Below are 17663 nucleotides of genomic sequence, written 5' to 3'. Positions count from 1 at the left end.
ATGGCGAAGGCGTGGGCTCTGGGGTCGTCGTCTGGGCTCTTCTTCTCACATCCTCTGGCTCAGTTTTTCCCTTTCTAAACTGGGGCCGCCAGTTGTGAGGGTTTTAAGTGAAATAATCTGCAGAGCGCTGTCGGCACAATGCCCCCTCATGCTGAGTGGTCTGGGGTCATCTGCCCATTTGTGGGGAAGTTTGCCAACCCCTGGTCTAGAGCGCAGCTGTCCCTCCGCACCTGAAATTCAGTAAGCGATTTCAACTCTGCCTTGAATTAACTAGTGAATGAATGAATGTGAATACACATGTCTGGACACCAGGAAAAGAAAAGGTTTCAAAAATTTCACCGAAAACTAAAAACCAGTGAAAATTGGAATCAAAATGCATTTCGTGGTTTAGGGTGACATAAGCAGTGTCAGATTTGCTTAAAATATCAACAAACTCCTGTTCTCATAACATCAATGAAATTAGAGGTGTAAGGGGGGGAGGCGGGAGGGGGGAGGGAAGGGGGCCCTGGTCCACTCACAGCACCCACGGCAGGCGTGGCCCTCCTGAGTTATTTAATGATGCTTAGTGAGATGATTAGTATTCACTCACAGGGCAAATACCGAATTAAAATGATAAACACAAGTGTGCTTGACGTTTCTTCCAATTTATAGGGGAAAATGACTTAAAAAGCATATTTGTTTGTCTTACTGTTTCTCCCAGCTTGTGGATGAGCAGTATTGTGATCACACACACACACACACACACCACTCGCTCCTACTAACTGCAGTTGTGTCTCTTGTCCTTCAGAGCTGGTTTCCAGGCCCCTGCCTTCCTGTCCAAATCAGACAGAGTGCATGAGCGTCTCTTGACTATGTCCGACATGTCCTCCCGTGACTCCTTCTACGACTCCCTGTCAGACGTGGCGGAAGATGGCGAGAACGCAGACTTCTTGCCCGGCCTGTCGGCCTTCCTCAGCCAGGAGGAGATAAACAAGAGTCTGGACCTGGCCCGCAGAGCCATAGCCAACTCAGAGACGGAGGACTGCGACTCGGAAAGGGAGGACTCGCAGATTTTCAGCCCCTCTCCTGGGAGCCTCTGGGGGTCGCCTCCCCCTCAGGGGGCCAGGCCGGGTGAGCACCTGTCCCCAGGGACGCCTGGCGCACACAAGCCCACACCTGTCCCGCCGCTGCCAGCAGAACGAGCCGAGCGCATCTCCTCGCCTGCGTCCAGGAGGAAGCCCGGCGTCTCGCCCCTGCTGGCGCGGCCCAGCTACATCCGGAGTCTCCGCAGGGCAGGGCAACACGGTGCCAAAGCCCCCAGCGCCAGTGCCAAGCCCAGAGCCACGCACGGGGGCAGGGCCGGGCCCCAGAGCCTGCTGTGCAACAAGGCGGCCACCCTCATCGAGGAGCTGACGGCCATCTTCAGAGAAACCTCCAAGCCGAGAACCAGGAACCCCAACGGGGAGTCCTCATCCCCGGACAGCGGGTACCTGTCCCCTAAGAACCAGCTGTCAGCTCCGATGAGCGCCTCGGCCAGCCGGAGCCCAACCGGGGACCAGCAGGAGGTGGAAGCCGGGGCCGAGCCCTTGGAGCCCGGGCATCACCCCGCGGCGGCCCGGGACGTGGTCCAGCCCAGCCGGAGCCCCTCTCCCCCGGCTGCCCGCCACCTGCTGGCCGCTCCCCGGTTCATCCAGAAGCTGCGGAGCCAAGAGGTGGCAGAAGGAAGTCGGGTGTACCTCGAGTGCAGAGTCGCCGGGAACCCACCTCCTCGGGTCAGGTACGACTCTTTGGTTGTGGAGATGCTATGAGATGATGCGCGTGGTCTTTTGGCTTTACTTTAATGTGAAAGAAGAGATTTCTGTTACCCAGCAAGGGCTGGCTCCCGGAAGGGCATAGAAGCCAATATTATGGCCCCGGGTTTGTTTTTTGTTTTTTTTACTCTTTCAGGCTGTGCTGGGTCATAGTTGCTGCATGCTGTCTTCCTTGGTGGTCCAGTGGGTAAACCTCTGCGCTCTCAATGCAGGGGACCCGGTTGGATGCCTGGTGGGGGAACTAGATCCCGCATGCCTAAACTAAGATGGGTGGCCCCGTCTTTTGTGAAAAGAAAAAGCTTCATTGTGAGGTCGACCAGCAAGGAGACAGGAGGCCTGGCTCAAATCCATCTCCCGACCGGAATTTAAGGGTTTAGGGAATTTCAGGCTTGGAAGCTGCCTTGCTAATCAGTCCAAGAAAGCTCCTCGTGCTGTTGGGGTCATCCTGGAGACGCCCGTACCCGTCTTGCACATGCGCAGGGCTGTCTCTGTAAAATGACTTCAGGTTTGCGCAATGAACATACTTAAGGGGGCAAACGAGCTTAAGTTGGGTGATGTTTTACCTGCGTCTCCTTTGTGCGTTCCTCGGTCTGGAGGGAAGTAGGGGCGAGGACCCGGCTAGCTGCTTTCAGCTGATGAGGGGCATGGATCTTTATAAGAGGAATGAAATTGTTTTGCACTTACTTGTAAGCATTCCCGAGTCCCGCCTTGAACTCTGGTCTTGGGCAGTCATCCTGCGAGTGGGGGAGAGGACTTTTTAAAAATACAAGATGGACCACGAGGACAAATTTGATGAGTAAAGAGGGTTTGGCCCTAAGATACACAGAACTGCGACTTTGGGAATCCGTGAAAACATGTTATTTTTAACATTTTAGTGATTGAACTTGGATTCACGTAGGCCTGGTCCAGACTCTTGGGCAGAAACAGGCTACTGTCGAGACATCATTGTCTTCTCGTCACAGCCAGGTGGAGTCTTAGCTGTTCTGTTTCCTTCTGAAAAGTGATTTAAGGTTTCTGGGAGTAGGAGACCCAAGGCTTGACTCTTTTTAGCTTTACTGGAGGATATGTAACCAGAAGGACGTCATAGGAGCCGTTCCACACGGGCTTCACTGGTCCGCAGGCTGTGGGTTTGTCCAGGTTCAAGGAGGACCCAGTCCCTGGGCTTGTGCAATGCGGGGGGACGTCCGTGGGAAGCATTAACGGACTAGATGCTTTTTATGTATAGAAGATACGACACCACTGAGAGACTGTACACATTTTATCAAATCTAATTCTGTTACCACATGAGACCTTCAGGGAGGTCTCCCAGAGAACATCGCATAAGGGCTCAATTGAAGCTTGCTTCTAGGGGCCACTCTGACCCTCAGCAGGGCAGCTGGTAAGACCTTATCCCAAGTCACGTTGGTTTCTTGGCCTATTTTGGTGACTGTCTCTTTCAAGGAATGATTCATCGTTTCAGTCCTCCCCGTAGACTGAGGTCTCCAGGAAGCATGAAATTCCATCGTGTTCCGAGGGCCCCAGACACCTTTGAGTCACCTTGGCTATGAAAGCTCCTCTGTTGTCACTTTGAATTGAAAGATGTGACCCCAAACGAGGGATCATTTCTTTGAGGAAGGCCTTTGTTACCTAGGAAGCATTCTCTGCCCTGCGTGGAGAAGCTTTGCCCCGGTGTGCAGGGGCATCACCAACACCAGCAGATATCTACAATGTTCCCTGATTCTTGGCCTAACAGTAAAGTCTGTTTACCAATCATCCCCTGGTTCTGTCCCTCGGGTTTGCACCCCTTTTATCATCAGGGGTGGCCCAGTTTTAGGATTGTTTCTGGTGCAGATCAGGCAATTTTGTGTTACCTTTTGGATGGTCATTTGCATTTATAGACCAATAAACTTGTGCAGCCCTCCCATGATGGGTACCTTGATGTAGGTGAGTAATAGTTAATGCAGGTGAGCATGGGTACCTTAATGCAGGTGAGCATGCATCACATGCTCATGTATAAGCTCATTATAAACCCAGCCTCTGTGGTTGTTTGGTCCTGATCAGCGTCTAAGTCTCGGGAGTCAGCATGAAATCCCCATGCGTCTGCTCTCTCGAGATCCATTGCCAGATCTGAGGCTTAAACAGAGACAGGTCCACACTTGGAATGAGTGCTGAAGCCTTAGGATCTGGGTTTTTCGTTCTGGCTGCCTGTTTTGTAGTCTGATCAGCCTAATTTCCGTTAGTTATATAACGATCAGTCTTTGGGTGGCCCAGGCAATGTCCTATGGCTACTTATTCCAGCATCTATACATATAAATACGTGTGTATATATATAAAACAGCATCTAATAAGGCTGGTGTCTCCTCTGCATGTTGAATTTCTTTCCTCCTGATGTCAGTAGACCAGTCTTTCCAGGTGGCCCCGTGTGCACGTAGGACAGAGAAGGCAAACTTGGAATTGGTATAGATCGTCACCTTTTCCTTAGCTCCAAGGCTCAGGGGTCTGTGCGGGCTGTGAGCTCGGCCTTCTGGGCAGATGGACCTGGACGGGGGCTTCTGCTTCTAGGGCTTCCTGATGAGCTACAACCGTACACCCGGCCTTGCCAAGCCCCGCCTCGTCCGTGAAGCTGCTCGCGTCCGTGAATATTTCCATTTCCAGATTTTCTAAAGGCTGATCAGTCAGGCTGTATTCAGTTATTTGTATACAGTCGTGAGCAGGCTCTCCTGTCGTCCTGGGGAGCAGAGTGGCTGGGTTTAGAGTGGATACCACCTGTAATGTGACATTTGGGGGGTCAAGTGGTGTGGCCGGGTATTTGCCCAGCCTCCCCGAAGTAAGCCTACACCCGCCGTTTCGTTCAAGTAAAGGCGGCACACTGCGCGGGGCATGCGCAGTGGCCGGCTGGCTCAGGTACATTTTTCAGCCTCCTGTGAAAGGTCTTAGGTTGCAGCCACAGCCCAGAGGCAAACTGGCCATACTAGACATACACGCCCGATTGCTGGACTCAAGAAAAGTAAACTACTGGCCTTCTGGAGGTACCTAAACATTGAGTTTGCGTTCCGAGACTCACGCCCTGTCTTTCAGACACAATGCTTGGGCGACCAAGTGCTGGGCTGTGAAAAGCTTCTCCGTGATGGTGTGGAGCTCATTATGGCATCTCGGAGTCCAGCTTAATGGCGTATTGTCACTTCCTTCAAGAGCCTCATATTGTCGCAGAGTTCAAAGTTAGGAATCCAAGGACGACAAAACCCAGCAATTCCTAAGAATTCTCAAGAATGCCTTCTGGTAGTGGCTACAGTCACCATAACTATTGCTTCTCTTCCATCTGGCAATGTTTCTTTGTCCTTTGGATACCTCAAATCCTCAATATTTTAGAGTTGGTTGAGAAATTTGTGCTTTTCCCTTGCAGTATTTTGGTCCTAACGCTTCCTTAGTTCTACGAGCAGTTAGTATACCATCCGCATATTGCAGTTAAGACTCCCTCATTTAATTGGAGATCCCTTCAATCCGTGGCTAAGGCTTCCCGGAAGATGGTGGGGTCCTGCTTCAATCCTTGTGGGAGTCCCATCCCTCAGTATCGTTGTTTTACGTCAGACTCTGGGTCATCCCATTCAAAGGCAAACCCCTGGGTCTCAGGACTTAGGGGTATGCAGTAAAGGGCATCTTTTAAGTCCAGAACTGTAAACCAGCAAAAGTCTCCGGATAAAGTTGTAAGTAAAGTATAAAGATTTGGCATCACCAGATGTATATCCTCTACAGTTTGGTTAACAGCCCTCAAACCCTGTGTAAAAGTCATCGCTGGTCCCGGGTTTTTGAACCGACGGGATGGGAGTGTTACATGAGGATTGACAAGGTCAGAATAATTGGCATTTAAGAAAGGTGGTCGTCGGAGGCTTTATACCTTCTTTCAAATGCCTCTTTAAATGCCTGTTGCTTCACATTCGGAGTCTTGGCCTCTGGACGGAGTTTTACTACTACTAGGTAAGCCGTCTTGTCTCTTCCCAGCCTCCCGTCAGCCCAAACATCCACGCTTACCTTTTGCAGAATTTCTTCAGGGGCTTCTGGGGGAGGCGTGGTCTCCCGATCGCAATGGGGCAGCTTGTGGGGCAGAGGCTTGATGTGGGAGTGCATTTAATTTTCCCAAAAGGGAACAGGGCGTTTGAGCAGTTACAGCTGGGTGTTCGAGATCCAGAGCAGCGTATCATCTGTAAGCCTCAAAAACCCCCTGGAGGAAGGTGGGTGGGTTCTCCTGGGGTCCTTGCTGTACTTCCTGGATCTTATTCAAGCTCTGCCGTTTGGGGGCTCCTGTTGAAGTCTGGTTATTAAACATCCCTTATGATGATTCAGGCTTGCTCAGTTCCCTTGGGTCTTTCGGGTCCCAGCATCCTGGTTCAGCTCCAGGTGTGGCCAGTGCCGCCGGAGTCCTGATTGGATGATTTGGTTGTGATTCAGGGAAACTTCCAGCTTCCTGGCAGCCTTCTCTAATACCATCCTATGCTCTTCCACAGTCGGGTATTCATGAGGGCCTGTATGTCAGCCCAGTTAGGGTGATGAGTAGCAAAACGGATGTAAAGAGATTCTCCATTTTCTGAGGCTCATCTCAGTAAGATGGCTTATTATTTCTCCAGTTGTATAAATCCAAGGCTGATACAGGAGAATCCCCTGGGTTGGCCTTGGTCATCTAAGCCTGCTGGGACCTGTCTTAATGGAAATGCCCTGCCTGAGGTAGAGTGTTCCCTGGGCCAAACTGAATACCCTGGTGGGTATGGGGAAGAAAGAGTGTTCCTTTGTGACCATCTGGTATGGGGAGTACAGAGCCGGACCAGCAGCCCTAGGAGGGCTGGTAGGACCCTTTGCACTGACTACAGGCAGACCTCCTTCATAAGACAGGGAAACCACAAGAGGGGCTGACGGAGGGACTGGATGTAGTAGGTCAGGATCATGGTTTGGTTTTGACTCTATTGAAACAGGCTTTTTCTGAGGTTCTTCCCTCTGAACCACAATTTTACATCTCTGCTGCAAATTCTTATTCTGATATAAGGACATAAATGACTGTGCAATGGGATTTCATCCCAGTTTTCCTCTCTCTAACAAAACAAATCAAATTATAAGATAGTATCATAGTTCAAAGACCCATTCTCCAGCCATTTCCCCCCGATTCCAGCTGATACTGGGGCCAGGCAGTGTCACAGAGAAAATCATTGTCTTCTTTTCCATCGGCTCATAGCTAAACATTGACCAGTTTTGAAGAATACATCCCAAAGGACTACAGTCAGGTATACTATTAATGTTCCTCATTTGAAAGGTTCCTCTCAGGATGACCAGAGCAAAATGACACCAAGGAGGTGTTTTGGTTGGAAATGCCTTTAACCCAGGCATGGGGTATGTTCTTCTGGGGTGGGTTCCTGTGAAGCCACTGCACATCATGGGGGAAAACCCCCGACACTTCCATGAGGCAGGGTTTCCAGTCAGGGAGCAAAGTCTTCTATCTCCTGAGTCGGAGACCTTCGTTAAATCAGGTTTAATAAAGTTTTGCTACAGACATCCAAGGTCCTCCCCCTATTGGCCAATCCTAACAAATTCAACAGACTTAGACCAACCTGGACAGACAAAGAAATCCAAGACTCTGGGACTTGAACCCAGGGTTCAGGACTCTAACCTGAACTACTTTTTAAAAATTTTATTGGAGGATAGTTGATTTACAATGTTGTGTTAGTTTCAAGTGTACAGCAAAGTGATTCAGTTATACATATACATACATTCATTCTTTATCAGATACTTTTCCCATATAGGTTATTACAGAATACTGAGTAGAGCTCCCTGGTCCTTGTTAGTTATCCATTCTATATGTAGTAGCATGTATATGTCAATCCCAATCTCCTAATTTATCCCTCCCCCACCCACATTTCCCCTTTGGTAACCATAAGTTTGTTTTTGAAATCGGTGAGTTTATTTCTGTTTTGTAAATAAGTTCATTTGTATCATTTTTAAAAATTAGATTCCACATATGAGTGATATATGATATTTGTCTTTCTCTGTCTGAGTTACTTCACTTAGTATAATAATCTCTAGGTCTATCCATGTTGCTGGAAGTGGTATAATAATCTTAGTATAATATAGTATAATAATCTCTAGGTCTTAGTATAATAAGACTTATAATAATAATAATAGTAATTAGTATAATAATTATACTTAGTATAATAATCTCTAGGTCTATCCATGTTGCTGGAAATGGGTGTTGCTGCAGTATTTTGTTCTTTTTATGGTTGAGTAATATATACAATTCCATGGTATATATGTACCATGTCTTCTTTATCCATTCCTCTGTCGATGGACATTTAGGTTGCTTCCTTGTCTTGGCTATTGTAAAGAGTGCTGCAGTGAATATTGAGGTGCGAGTATCTTTTCGAATTATGGTTTTCCCTGTATATATGCCGAGGAGTGGGGTTGCTGAGTCATATGGTAGTTCTATTTTTAGTTTTTTAAGGAACCTCCAAACTGTTCTCCATAGTGGCTGTATCAATTTACATTCCCACCAACAGTGCAGAAGGGTTTCCTTTTCTCCACACCCTCTCCAGCATTTACTGTTTGTAGACTTTTTTTTTTTTTTTTTTTTTTTTTGTGATACGTGGGCCTCTCACTGTTGTGGCCTCTCCTGTTGCAGAGCACAGGCTCTGGACACTCAGGCTCAGGGGCCATGGCTCATAGGCGCAGCCGCTCCACAGCATGTGGGATCCTCCCAGACCGGGGCACGAACCCGTGTCCCCTGCATCGGCAGGCGGACTCTCAACCACTGCGCCACCAGGGAAGCCCTGTTTGTAGACTTTTTGATGACGGCCATTCTAACCGCTGTGAGGTGGTACCTCATTGTAGTTTTGATCTGCATTTCTCTGATACTTAGTGATGTTGAGCATCTTTTCATGTGCTTTTTGGCCATCTGTATGTCTTCTTTGGAGAAATATCTATTTAGATCTTCTGCCCATCTTTTGACTGGGTTGTTTTTTTGACATAGAGCTCCATGAGCTGTTTGTATATTTTGGAGATTAATTCCTTGGTGTTTGCTTCATTTGGAAATATTGTCTCCCATTCTGTGGGTTGTCTTTTCGTTTTGTTTATGGTTTCCTTTGCTGTGCAAAAGCTTTTAAGTTTCATTAGGTCCCATTTGTTTATTTTTGTTTTTATTTTCATTACTCTAGGAGGTGGATCAAAAAAGATACTGCTGCGATTTATGTCTAACCTGAACTTTTGAGGACCTTTCATATTTCCCCCCAGGGTGGGACTCTAACCCATGATCCTGATGAGGTTTTTAGACAATTTAGGCACAGGCATGTTTTAACAAGGTTACTCACCCAAAAGACATCTGATCCAGGAGCACTTTCTTTTGTCAAAGGCGAAAGTAGCCTGAGGAGCCTGGAGTCCCATGGTGGGAAAGCAAGAACCTGAAACCCCACCCTCTGGACACGGGCAGTCTAGGTGGCCACTCAGGATCAGTGGTGAAGGCCCACACACCCCGGGGGCTTCAGAGCCACGGACAGTTGGTCACAAGACATGGGTCCCTTCGTGGTCACCAAAAATTGTTACCGAGCAAGGGCTGGCTGCTGGACGCACATAGGAGCCAATACAATGGCCCCAGCTGTTGAGGGAAAAAAGTGCGTTATTGTGAGGTCTACCAGCAAGGAGACAGGAGGCACAGCTCAAATCTGTCTCCCTGATCCAGGAATCAGGGCGTAATTTAAGGGGTTCAGAGAATTTCAAACTTGAAGCTGACTTGCTAATCATTTGGTGTTAGCTCCTCGTGCCGGGAGCCTGGTTTTCCTCCTTGAGGGATGCCTTGATTCATAAAGGGCTCTGATGGCAACATTTCTATTCTTTGGGTTCCGCAGACTGAAGATTCTTAGTTCCAGGTCGTCCTGGAGACATGGGTTCCCCTCTTACGTATGAGCAGTGCTGTCTCTGTAAAGTAACTCAAGGTTTGATCAGTCCACAGCCTATTTAAGGAGGCAAACAAATTCAAGCCCGTCAGTGTTTTACGTGCTGTTTCATTTCCTGTAGAGTCAGCCCTCTGGAGCCCGAGGTCCTATTTTCCAAGTACTTGCAAGGCAGAGGCAACCTGGAATGGCAAGTAGTAGCTGTGCTGGTTGTCCCTGGTGGGTTGGATCTGTCGTCATGAACCGGTGCTGCTGGCTAAGGGGGGAACTTAGGATGCCCAACTGATATATTCAGGTGCTGTGCATAATTTGAATATGAGTTGATGGAGATTGTTGAAAGTGTGCCAGAAGCCAGAAGTTGTCTGGCAGATGAAAAGCACAGGTATGTGCGGCCAATCACGAGGGCGGCCCCGGATGTGTCTGGTCTGAGGCGTGGGCTCCACTGGCAGATGCTCCTATGCTGAGCGCACCACACCTTCAACGTGGCAGAACTTTCCCATAAGACAGAGATAGATACCAGGCTGGGCGTGGACAGGCCTGTTGTCCATGCCCAGGCTCCGGCCACGAGAGGGTGGACAGCAGACAAACAGCAGGCTGGGAGTGTGCCGTCAGTAGCCACTGTAATTTCTCTACATTCTTCCTCCGTAAATGCAGCATTTGTACCTTCTGTGCAAAGAGCTTAAGAGGAGAGACCCTGGGGTCAGATTCCAGGGTTTCCCATCACAGCTTCACCTTTTACCAAATGCATCCGTCGACAAGTTATTTTGTGACTCAGTTTATTCACCTGTGAAATGGGAATTATAATACCCACCGCCCCCATTCTATTTTATGACTAGATAAAATAATATGTGGAAAAAATAAAACAGTGCCTTGCACCTAGTAACTGCCACTTTGCTGTTACCTATTATTGTTAGTATTTCTCATTTCTTAATTTCATACGCCAGAATGAAAATAACAGTTCAAGTCAGGATTATACTACAGAAAATAAGCCATTAATGCATTTATCTGGAAGGTTTTGCTTTTATTAATGAAGAGTGTTTTGCCTAAATTATGTAAATATGCAAAAGTAAATTCAAAATTAAGAAATTTGGCACAAAGTTAAGGAAGACATCATTGACTACGAATTGCAAGGCTGATAATTTCTTATTAATGTAGCATCTCCCAAATCACAAACTTTACCACTCACTGTACATCCACTGACACACACTTTGCTGGAGCTGGTTCCTTGGGCTGACAGATCACTACACAGAGACGTGAAGTAAATCAGCATTACTGGCTGGAAAGTGGTGGAATTAGGGGCAGGGAATTTTTTTCAAACCGGTTTGTTCAACTAATCCACCCTGCGTCCGTTTTTACAGTAAGTCTACTATATTTGTTTTAGAAACTGACAGCAGAGGGCAGTACGAAACTTCCTAATGCATTCACGTAATTAAATATGTCATCCTAAATTCTGCATTTACGTATATTTTACATAAAGATTTTTTCTTATCGTTTTTCCTGTGATAGAAATGAAATTGAGTATTTCTTCTGGATTCTGTTTAGATTTTTTTTTTTAACCCACTAATCTTGGGAACAAGTAATTCTTCGTTCGAAATACACTCACGTGTCACTCAAAAGAGTTCCACAGGTTTTCAAACTACATACGGCCCCGCTTAGGTTTACTCCCAAAATAGGCCTGTTCCAAATGTATTCTGTGCGCACCACACCCTTGCAAAAACCACAAAAGGTGACCCATTTACCATCAAAGGATTAATTCAGGTGAGCAGATCCTAACTCCTGTGTTACAGTTCATTTAACCATTTCGTAACTTGGGGGCCATCAAGGTCATGCTTCTGCCTCTTTTCTTCTTACAGCGGGAGGGGAGGACTAATTTAACGAGTAGCTACAGGATTATTAACTAGTTTCTCTTGTCATTTCCCAGTCTACCAAGGCCCGTGAGCAATGTTCCTTAGTCATTACAAATTGTGCTCTTCTAGAGAAATTAAGCTTCTGATGAGACTGTGCCGTTGTTTAAAGTTAGCTGGCCGTTTTTGTATCCTTTGAGGGTTTTTTTAGGCGGAAATGTATAAATGTACATTAAATTTTTCTTAATATCTGTTCCAAAGATCTTGGCTCCTCTGCCATGCATTGGTAAATGTACCAAATGCCTAAGAACTTTGAGCTTCTTTTCCACGTGAGACCTAGGAGAGGCCAAAGAGGAAATCTTTAAAGGGAATTTTGTATATGGAAGAAAACCTTTAGTACAGAGTTGCCTGCACTGGGGCATTTTAGAACCTAGCTCCCACCGAGTCGGTCCGGGAGACTCAGGACCCAAGACTGGGAAGGCCTGGTGATCGATGGGCCACCTCCCAGGGCCCCGGGAGCAGGTGACAGGACTCGTGGAGAGCAGGGGTGCGGGGGGGACCTGGAACCAGCAATGGACAGAGGCCGGGAGACCCGAGGTGCTGGCAGGGGGCAGCGGGTCCAGTGGAGAGGAGGTGGCAGACCCAGGCGTAGGTAGAGGCATGTGCCCCAGGAAAGCGGGATGATGGGTACCAGGGTCCAGATACAGGGATGGGGCACAGGGAGCAGATCTGCCATTCAAGACTTGAGTCACGGAGACAAAGACTCAGACGGGGCTGAGTGAGGGACACGTCCCTGACCAACTCGCGTGGGGTCCAGATGGGGGCCAATGGCCAGACTGACATGTGGGCCACGAAGTTGCGGGCCTGGAGCTTCTTACGTTTGGCCCAAGTAGCAGCCATCTGGACCGGGGCAGGAGGCAGACGAAGTAGCCCAGCTGAAGTGGGACTGATGGGAACACGGTTCAAGGCATTTCCACCTTATATCCAGTCACTTCACCCCCCGCCCCGCCCAAGTGTAACTGGCACAAATACCAATTATAACCACAACCAGGACTGAAAAAATCCCGTTTTCCTTCACTTTTGCATGATTCCACCAAAACCCCAGCAAAGCAGAGACAAGCTGATGGAATTAAAGCTTCTGTTCAATCATTAAAGTTACATACAATTTACAACACAACTTACATGCAAATTACTTGTTAACAATTTGAATTATTGCATAAAACCAGATCACATCAGATGTTCCCTGTTTCTCTTGCACGGCTTGACAACAGGACAAAGACATGTTCCCTCACCCCCCTCACCTCCCCTTCTCTCCACTCTCAACTTTTGGGAGTTGGTGAAACATTCATGAAGAATTCTAATCCAGAAGTACCTCTGGTATGATAAAAATGAGGCCTCACTGGGCTTCCCTGGTGGCCCAGTGGTTGAGAGTCAGCCTGCCAATGCAGGGGACATGGGTTTGTGCCCCGGTCCGGGAGGATCCTACATGCCATGGAGCAGCTGGGCCCGTGAGCCATGGCTGCTGAGCCTGTGCGTGCGGAGCCTCTGCTCCCCAGCAGGAGAGGCCACAACGGTGAGAGGCCTGCGTACCGCAAATAAATAAATAAATAAATAAATAAATAAATAAATAAAAATAAGGTGACCATATGTGTGTGGGTTCATCTCTGGGCTCTCTATCCTGTTTCATTGATCTATATTTCTTTTTTTTTTTGCCAGTACCATACTGTCTTGATTACTGTAGCTTTGTAGTATAGTCTGAAGTCAGGGAGCCTGATTCCTCCAGCTCCATTTTTCGTTCTCAAGATTACTTTGGCTATTCAGGGTCTTTTGTGTTTCCATACACATTGTGAAATTTTTTGTTCTAGTTCTGTGAAAAATGCCATTGGTAGGTTGATAGGGATTGCATTGAATCTGTAGATTGCTTTAGGTAGTACAGTCATGTTTACAGTGTTGATTCTTCCAATCTAAGAACATGGTATATCTCTCCATCTGTTTGTATCATCTTTAATTTCTTTCATCAGTGTCTTATAGTTTTCTGCATACAGGTCTTTTGTCTCCTTAGGTAGGTTTATTCCTAGGTATTTTATTCTTTTTGTTGCAAGGGTAAATGGGAGTATGTCCTTAATTTCTCTTTCAGATTTTTCATCATTAATGTATAGGAATGTCAGAGATTTCTGTGCATTAATTTTGTATCCTGCTACTTTACCAAATTCATTGATTAGCTCTAGTAATTTTCTGGTAACATCTTAGGATTCTCTATGTATAGTATCATGTCATCTACAAATAGTGACAGCTTCACTTCTTCTTTTCCGATTTGGATTCCTTTTATTTCTTTCTCTTCCCCGATTGCTGTGGCTAAAACTTCCAAAACTATGTTGAATAATAGTGGTGAGGGTGGACAACCTTGTCTTGTTCCTGATCTTAGTGGCAGTGGTTTCAGTTTTTCACCATTGGGAACGATGTTGGCTGTGGAAAAACCACTTTTAAACACCCACTTACTGCAGTAAAAGTGGAGTCCACCAATGGTCCAGGCATCTTTAATCTTTTAGTACAATGACTCATACCTACACATAATCATAAGATGGCTATTAGGTCATCATTATTAGCCTAATAAAATTTCAATTAATATATGTAATTGAAAGTAATTAAATTCCTTCTTTTTATAATCAAACCCCAGCACCTGCAAGGCCTCTAATTCGTTTATATTAGTGAAGCTTTGATCACCGTCAAAAGCCAAAACGAGAGGATTAGCCCTATGAGACCTGTGCAATGCTGTTGGTAGAAATTTCCATCTCCTCAAAAGAAAACAGACATGGAAACAAGCCACCGACCCACTTTTCTCACTCAGGGGATCAGGGTGTGGTGTGTCCTGTTTCGTAGCCGCATCGGTTCCTGAGAGTGTGGCCAGTAGGTAGTGAAGCTGCCGCACTTGTAAAGTCACGATCCAGATGGCTTAGCCCAGCAGGGCTGTTTTTCTTGAAGAGGGTTATCAACACTGACAGCAGACAGTAGCCTCAGAGGAGCCGTATGACAACTGACAGCACAGGTGTCGCTGCAGCATCACATGTGAGTAGGTACGAACAACGTGGGAACAGTGCTGGGATACACAGGAAATTAAAGACGTGCATCCTCTGAACTTTGTGTGATACCCAGTTGTCTACTTGGGTCTCTGCTTGGGTACCTAACAGGTGCATCCAGTGTAATGTATCCAAAAGTGAGTCCCTGAGTCTCCTGTCCTCCGAAACCCTGTCTTCCTAACTCTTCCCAAGGCCAACAAATGACAGCCCTCCTGCCAGCCGTTCATGGACAAAACCTCGACCTCTGTTTCCCTCAACCTGACCGCCTCACGCCTCCTCCATGAGTGCGGCTCTGGTCCCCGCCGCCAGCATCTTCCCCTGGGTGTCTGCACCACCTGCCTTAATCCATGCCCTGTTTCCACCCCGACCCATCACAGTCCACACCACACCCGGCACAGTTCTTTTCCATGAAATTGTGATCACAGCCCAGTGCAAAGCTGTCCAGGGCCTACTGGTTGCTCTCAGAGAGAAACCTGTAGTCCTGTAAACAGTGAGAAGGCCCTGTCTCTCTGATGCCACCCCTGATTCACAGCCCTGCCACTGTACCATAGACGTGTCCTTGCTGGACCCTGCATGCCCAGGGTCTCCACACCTGCTGTTCCCTCCACCTGGGCTTCATCTTCCCCAGATCCACGCAGTCCTGGACCCTCCATCTCTCTCCTTGGATGTCCCGTCAAAGCCAGGCTTCCATGACTGCCCTGCGGAAAAGAACAGGGCCTGCCCACTCCACTCTCGTTTTGTTTTAATTGAAGTAGAGTTGATTTACAATGTTGTGTTACTTTCAGGTGTACAGTAAAGTGATTCACTTATACATACACATGTATCTATTCTTTTACAGATTCTTTTCCATTATGGGTTACTAGAAGATACTGAGTATAGTTCCCTGTGTTTTACAGTAAACGCTTGTTATCTGTTTTATACATAGTAATGTGTATATGTCAATCCCAAGTTCCTAATTTAACCCTCCTCCTCTTTCCCCTTTGGGAACCATAAGTTTGTTTCCTGTGTCTGTGAGTTTATTTCTGTTTTGTAAATAAGGTCATTTATATCATTTTTTAGGCTCCATTTTGGTTTTCCCCTAGAACTTACTGATATACTCTGCAGTTGCTTCATTTATTTTACTGTCTCCCTCAGTAAAATATGAACCCCGCGAGTGTCAAGACCTCCAGCTGATTTTTGCCGTTGTGTCCCTGGGCCTATAATGGTGCCTGCAGGTAACAGGTGCCCCGTAGGCATGTGCTGAGTAAATGAATGAATGAGTCCCGCTCCCAGATGTGTGTTTATACCTGGAGGAGGTAACCATGTGGACAGGGATGCATGGACACGCATGGTCATAGCAGCATTGTTTCCAAAACTGGAAAGGACCTAAATGGTCATCAGAAAGAAAGTGCACATCTCTATGAGAGAGTGATTTCATTTCTTTCAGATAAATACCAGGAGTGGCAATATCAAACAAACAAACAACCCAATCAAAAGATGGGTGGAACATTTATGATAAAAACCCTCCAGAAAGTAGGCATAGAGGGAACTTTCCTCAACATAATAAAGGCCATATATGACAAACCCACAGCCAACAGCATCCTCAATGGTGAAAAACTGAAAGCATTTCCACTAAGATCGGGAACAAGACAAGGTTGCCCACTCTCACCACTCTTATTCAACAAAGTTTTGGAAGTTTTAGCCACAGCAATCAGAGAAGAAAAGGAAATAAAAGGAATCCAAATCGGAAAAGAAGAAGTAAAGCTGTCACTGTTTGCAGACGACATGATACTATACATAGAGAATCCTAAATATGCTACCAGAAAACTACTACAGCTAATCAATGAATTTGGTAAAGTAGCAGGATACAAAATTAATGCACAGAAATCCCTGGCATTCCTATACACTAATGTTGAAAAATCTGAAAGTGAAATCAAGAAAACACTCCCATTTACCATTGCAACAAAAAGAATAAAATATCTAGGAATAGACCTATCTAAGGAGACAAAAGACCTGTATGCAGAAAATTATGAGACACTGATGAAAGAAATTAAAGATGATACAAACAGATGGAGAGATATACCATGTTCTTGGATTGGAAGAATCAACACTGTGAACATGACTGTATTACCCAAAGCAATCTACAGATTCAATGCAATCCCTATCAAACTACCACTGGCATTTTTCACAGAACTATGACAAAAAAATTCACAATTTGTATGGAAACACCAAAGACCCTGAATAGCCAAAGCAATCTTGAGAACGAAAAATGGAGCTGGAGGAATCAGGCTCCCTGACTTCAGACTCTACTACAAAGCTACAGTAATCAAGACAGTATGGTACTGGCACAAAAACAGAAATATAGATCAATGGAGCAGGATAGAAAGCCCAGAGATAAACCCATGCACATATGGTCACCTTATCTTTGATAAAGGAGGCAGGAATGTACAGTGGAGAAAGGACAGCCTCTTCAATAAGTGGTGCTGGGAAAACTGGACAAGTACGTGTAAAAGTATGAGATTAGAACACTCCCTAACACCATACAAAAAGATAGCTCAAAATGGATTAAAAACCTAAATGTAAGGCCAGAAACTATCAAACTCTTAGAGGAAAACATAGGCAGAACACTCTACGACATAAATCACAGCAAGATCCTTTTTGACCCACCTCCTAGAGAAATGGAAATAAAAACAAAAATAAACAAATGGGACCTAATGAAACTTAAAAGCTTTTGCACAGCAAAGGAAACCATAAACAAGACCAAAAGACAACACTCAGAATGGGAGAAAATATTTGCAAATGAAGCAACTGGGAAAGGATTAATCTCCAAAATTTACAAGCAGCTCATGCAGCTCAATAACAAAAAAACAAACAACCCAATCCAAAAATGGGCAGAAGACCTAAACAGACATTTCTCCAAAGAAGATATACAGACTGCCAACAAATACATGAAAGAATTCTCAACATCATTAGAGAAATGCAAATCAAAACCACAATGAGATATCATCTCACACCGGTCAGACTGGCCGTCATCAAAAAATCTAGGAAAAATAAATGCTGGAGAGGGTGTGG

At 46.2% G+C, this 17663-nt stretch overlaps 1 protein-coding gene across 5 annotated transcripts in view; it reads left to right on the top strand.

The window, feature by feature from the left end:
• The window catches only part of PALLD (palladin, cytoskeletal associated protein), a 399249-nt gene that overhangs the window by 9039 nt on the left and 372547 nt on the right, over positions 1-17663 (top strand). For all 5 annotated transcript variants that reach the window (XM_067745408.1, XM_067745409.1, XM_067745411.1 and 2 more), the window contains exon 2: positions 788-1756. In XM_067745408.1, coding sequence (XP_067601509.1) covers positions 852-1756 — 905 coding nt within the window. In that variant the 5' untranslated portion in view covers positions 788-851. The remainder of the gene's footprint in view (positions 1-787; positions 1757-17663) is intronic.

The sequence above is a fragment of the Pseudorca crassidens genome, chromosome 7 (assembly GCF_039906515.1).
Source record: "Pseudorca crassidens isolate mPseCra1 chromosome 7, mPseCra1.hap1, whole genome shotgun sequence".
NCBI lineage: Eukaryota > Metazoa > Chordata > Mammalia > Artiodactyla > Delphinidae > Pseudorca > Pseudorca crassidens.
The sequence above is the reverse complement of the archived record's forward strand: the minus strand, read 5'-3'. Positions and strand labels throughout refer to the sequence as shown.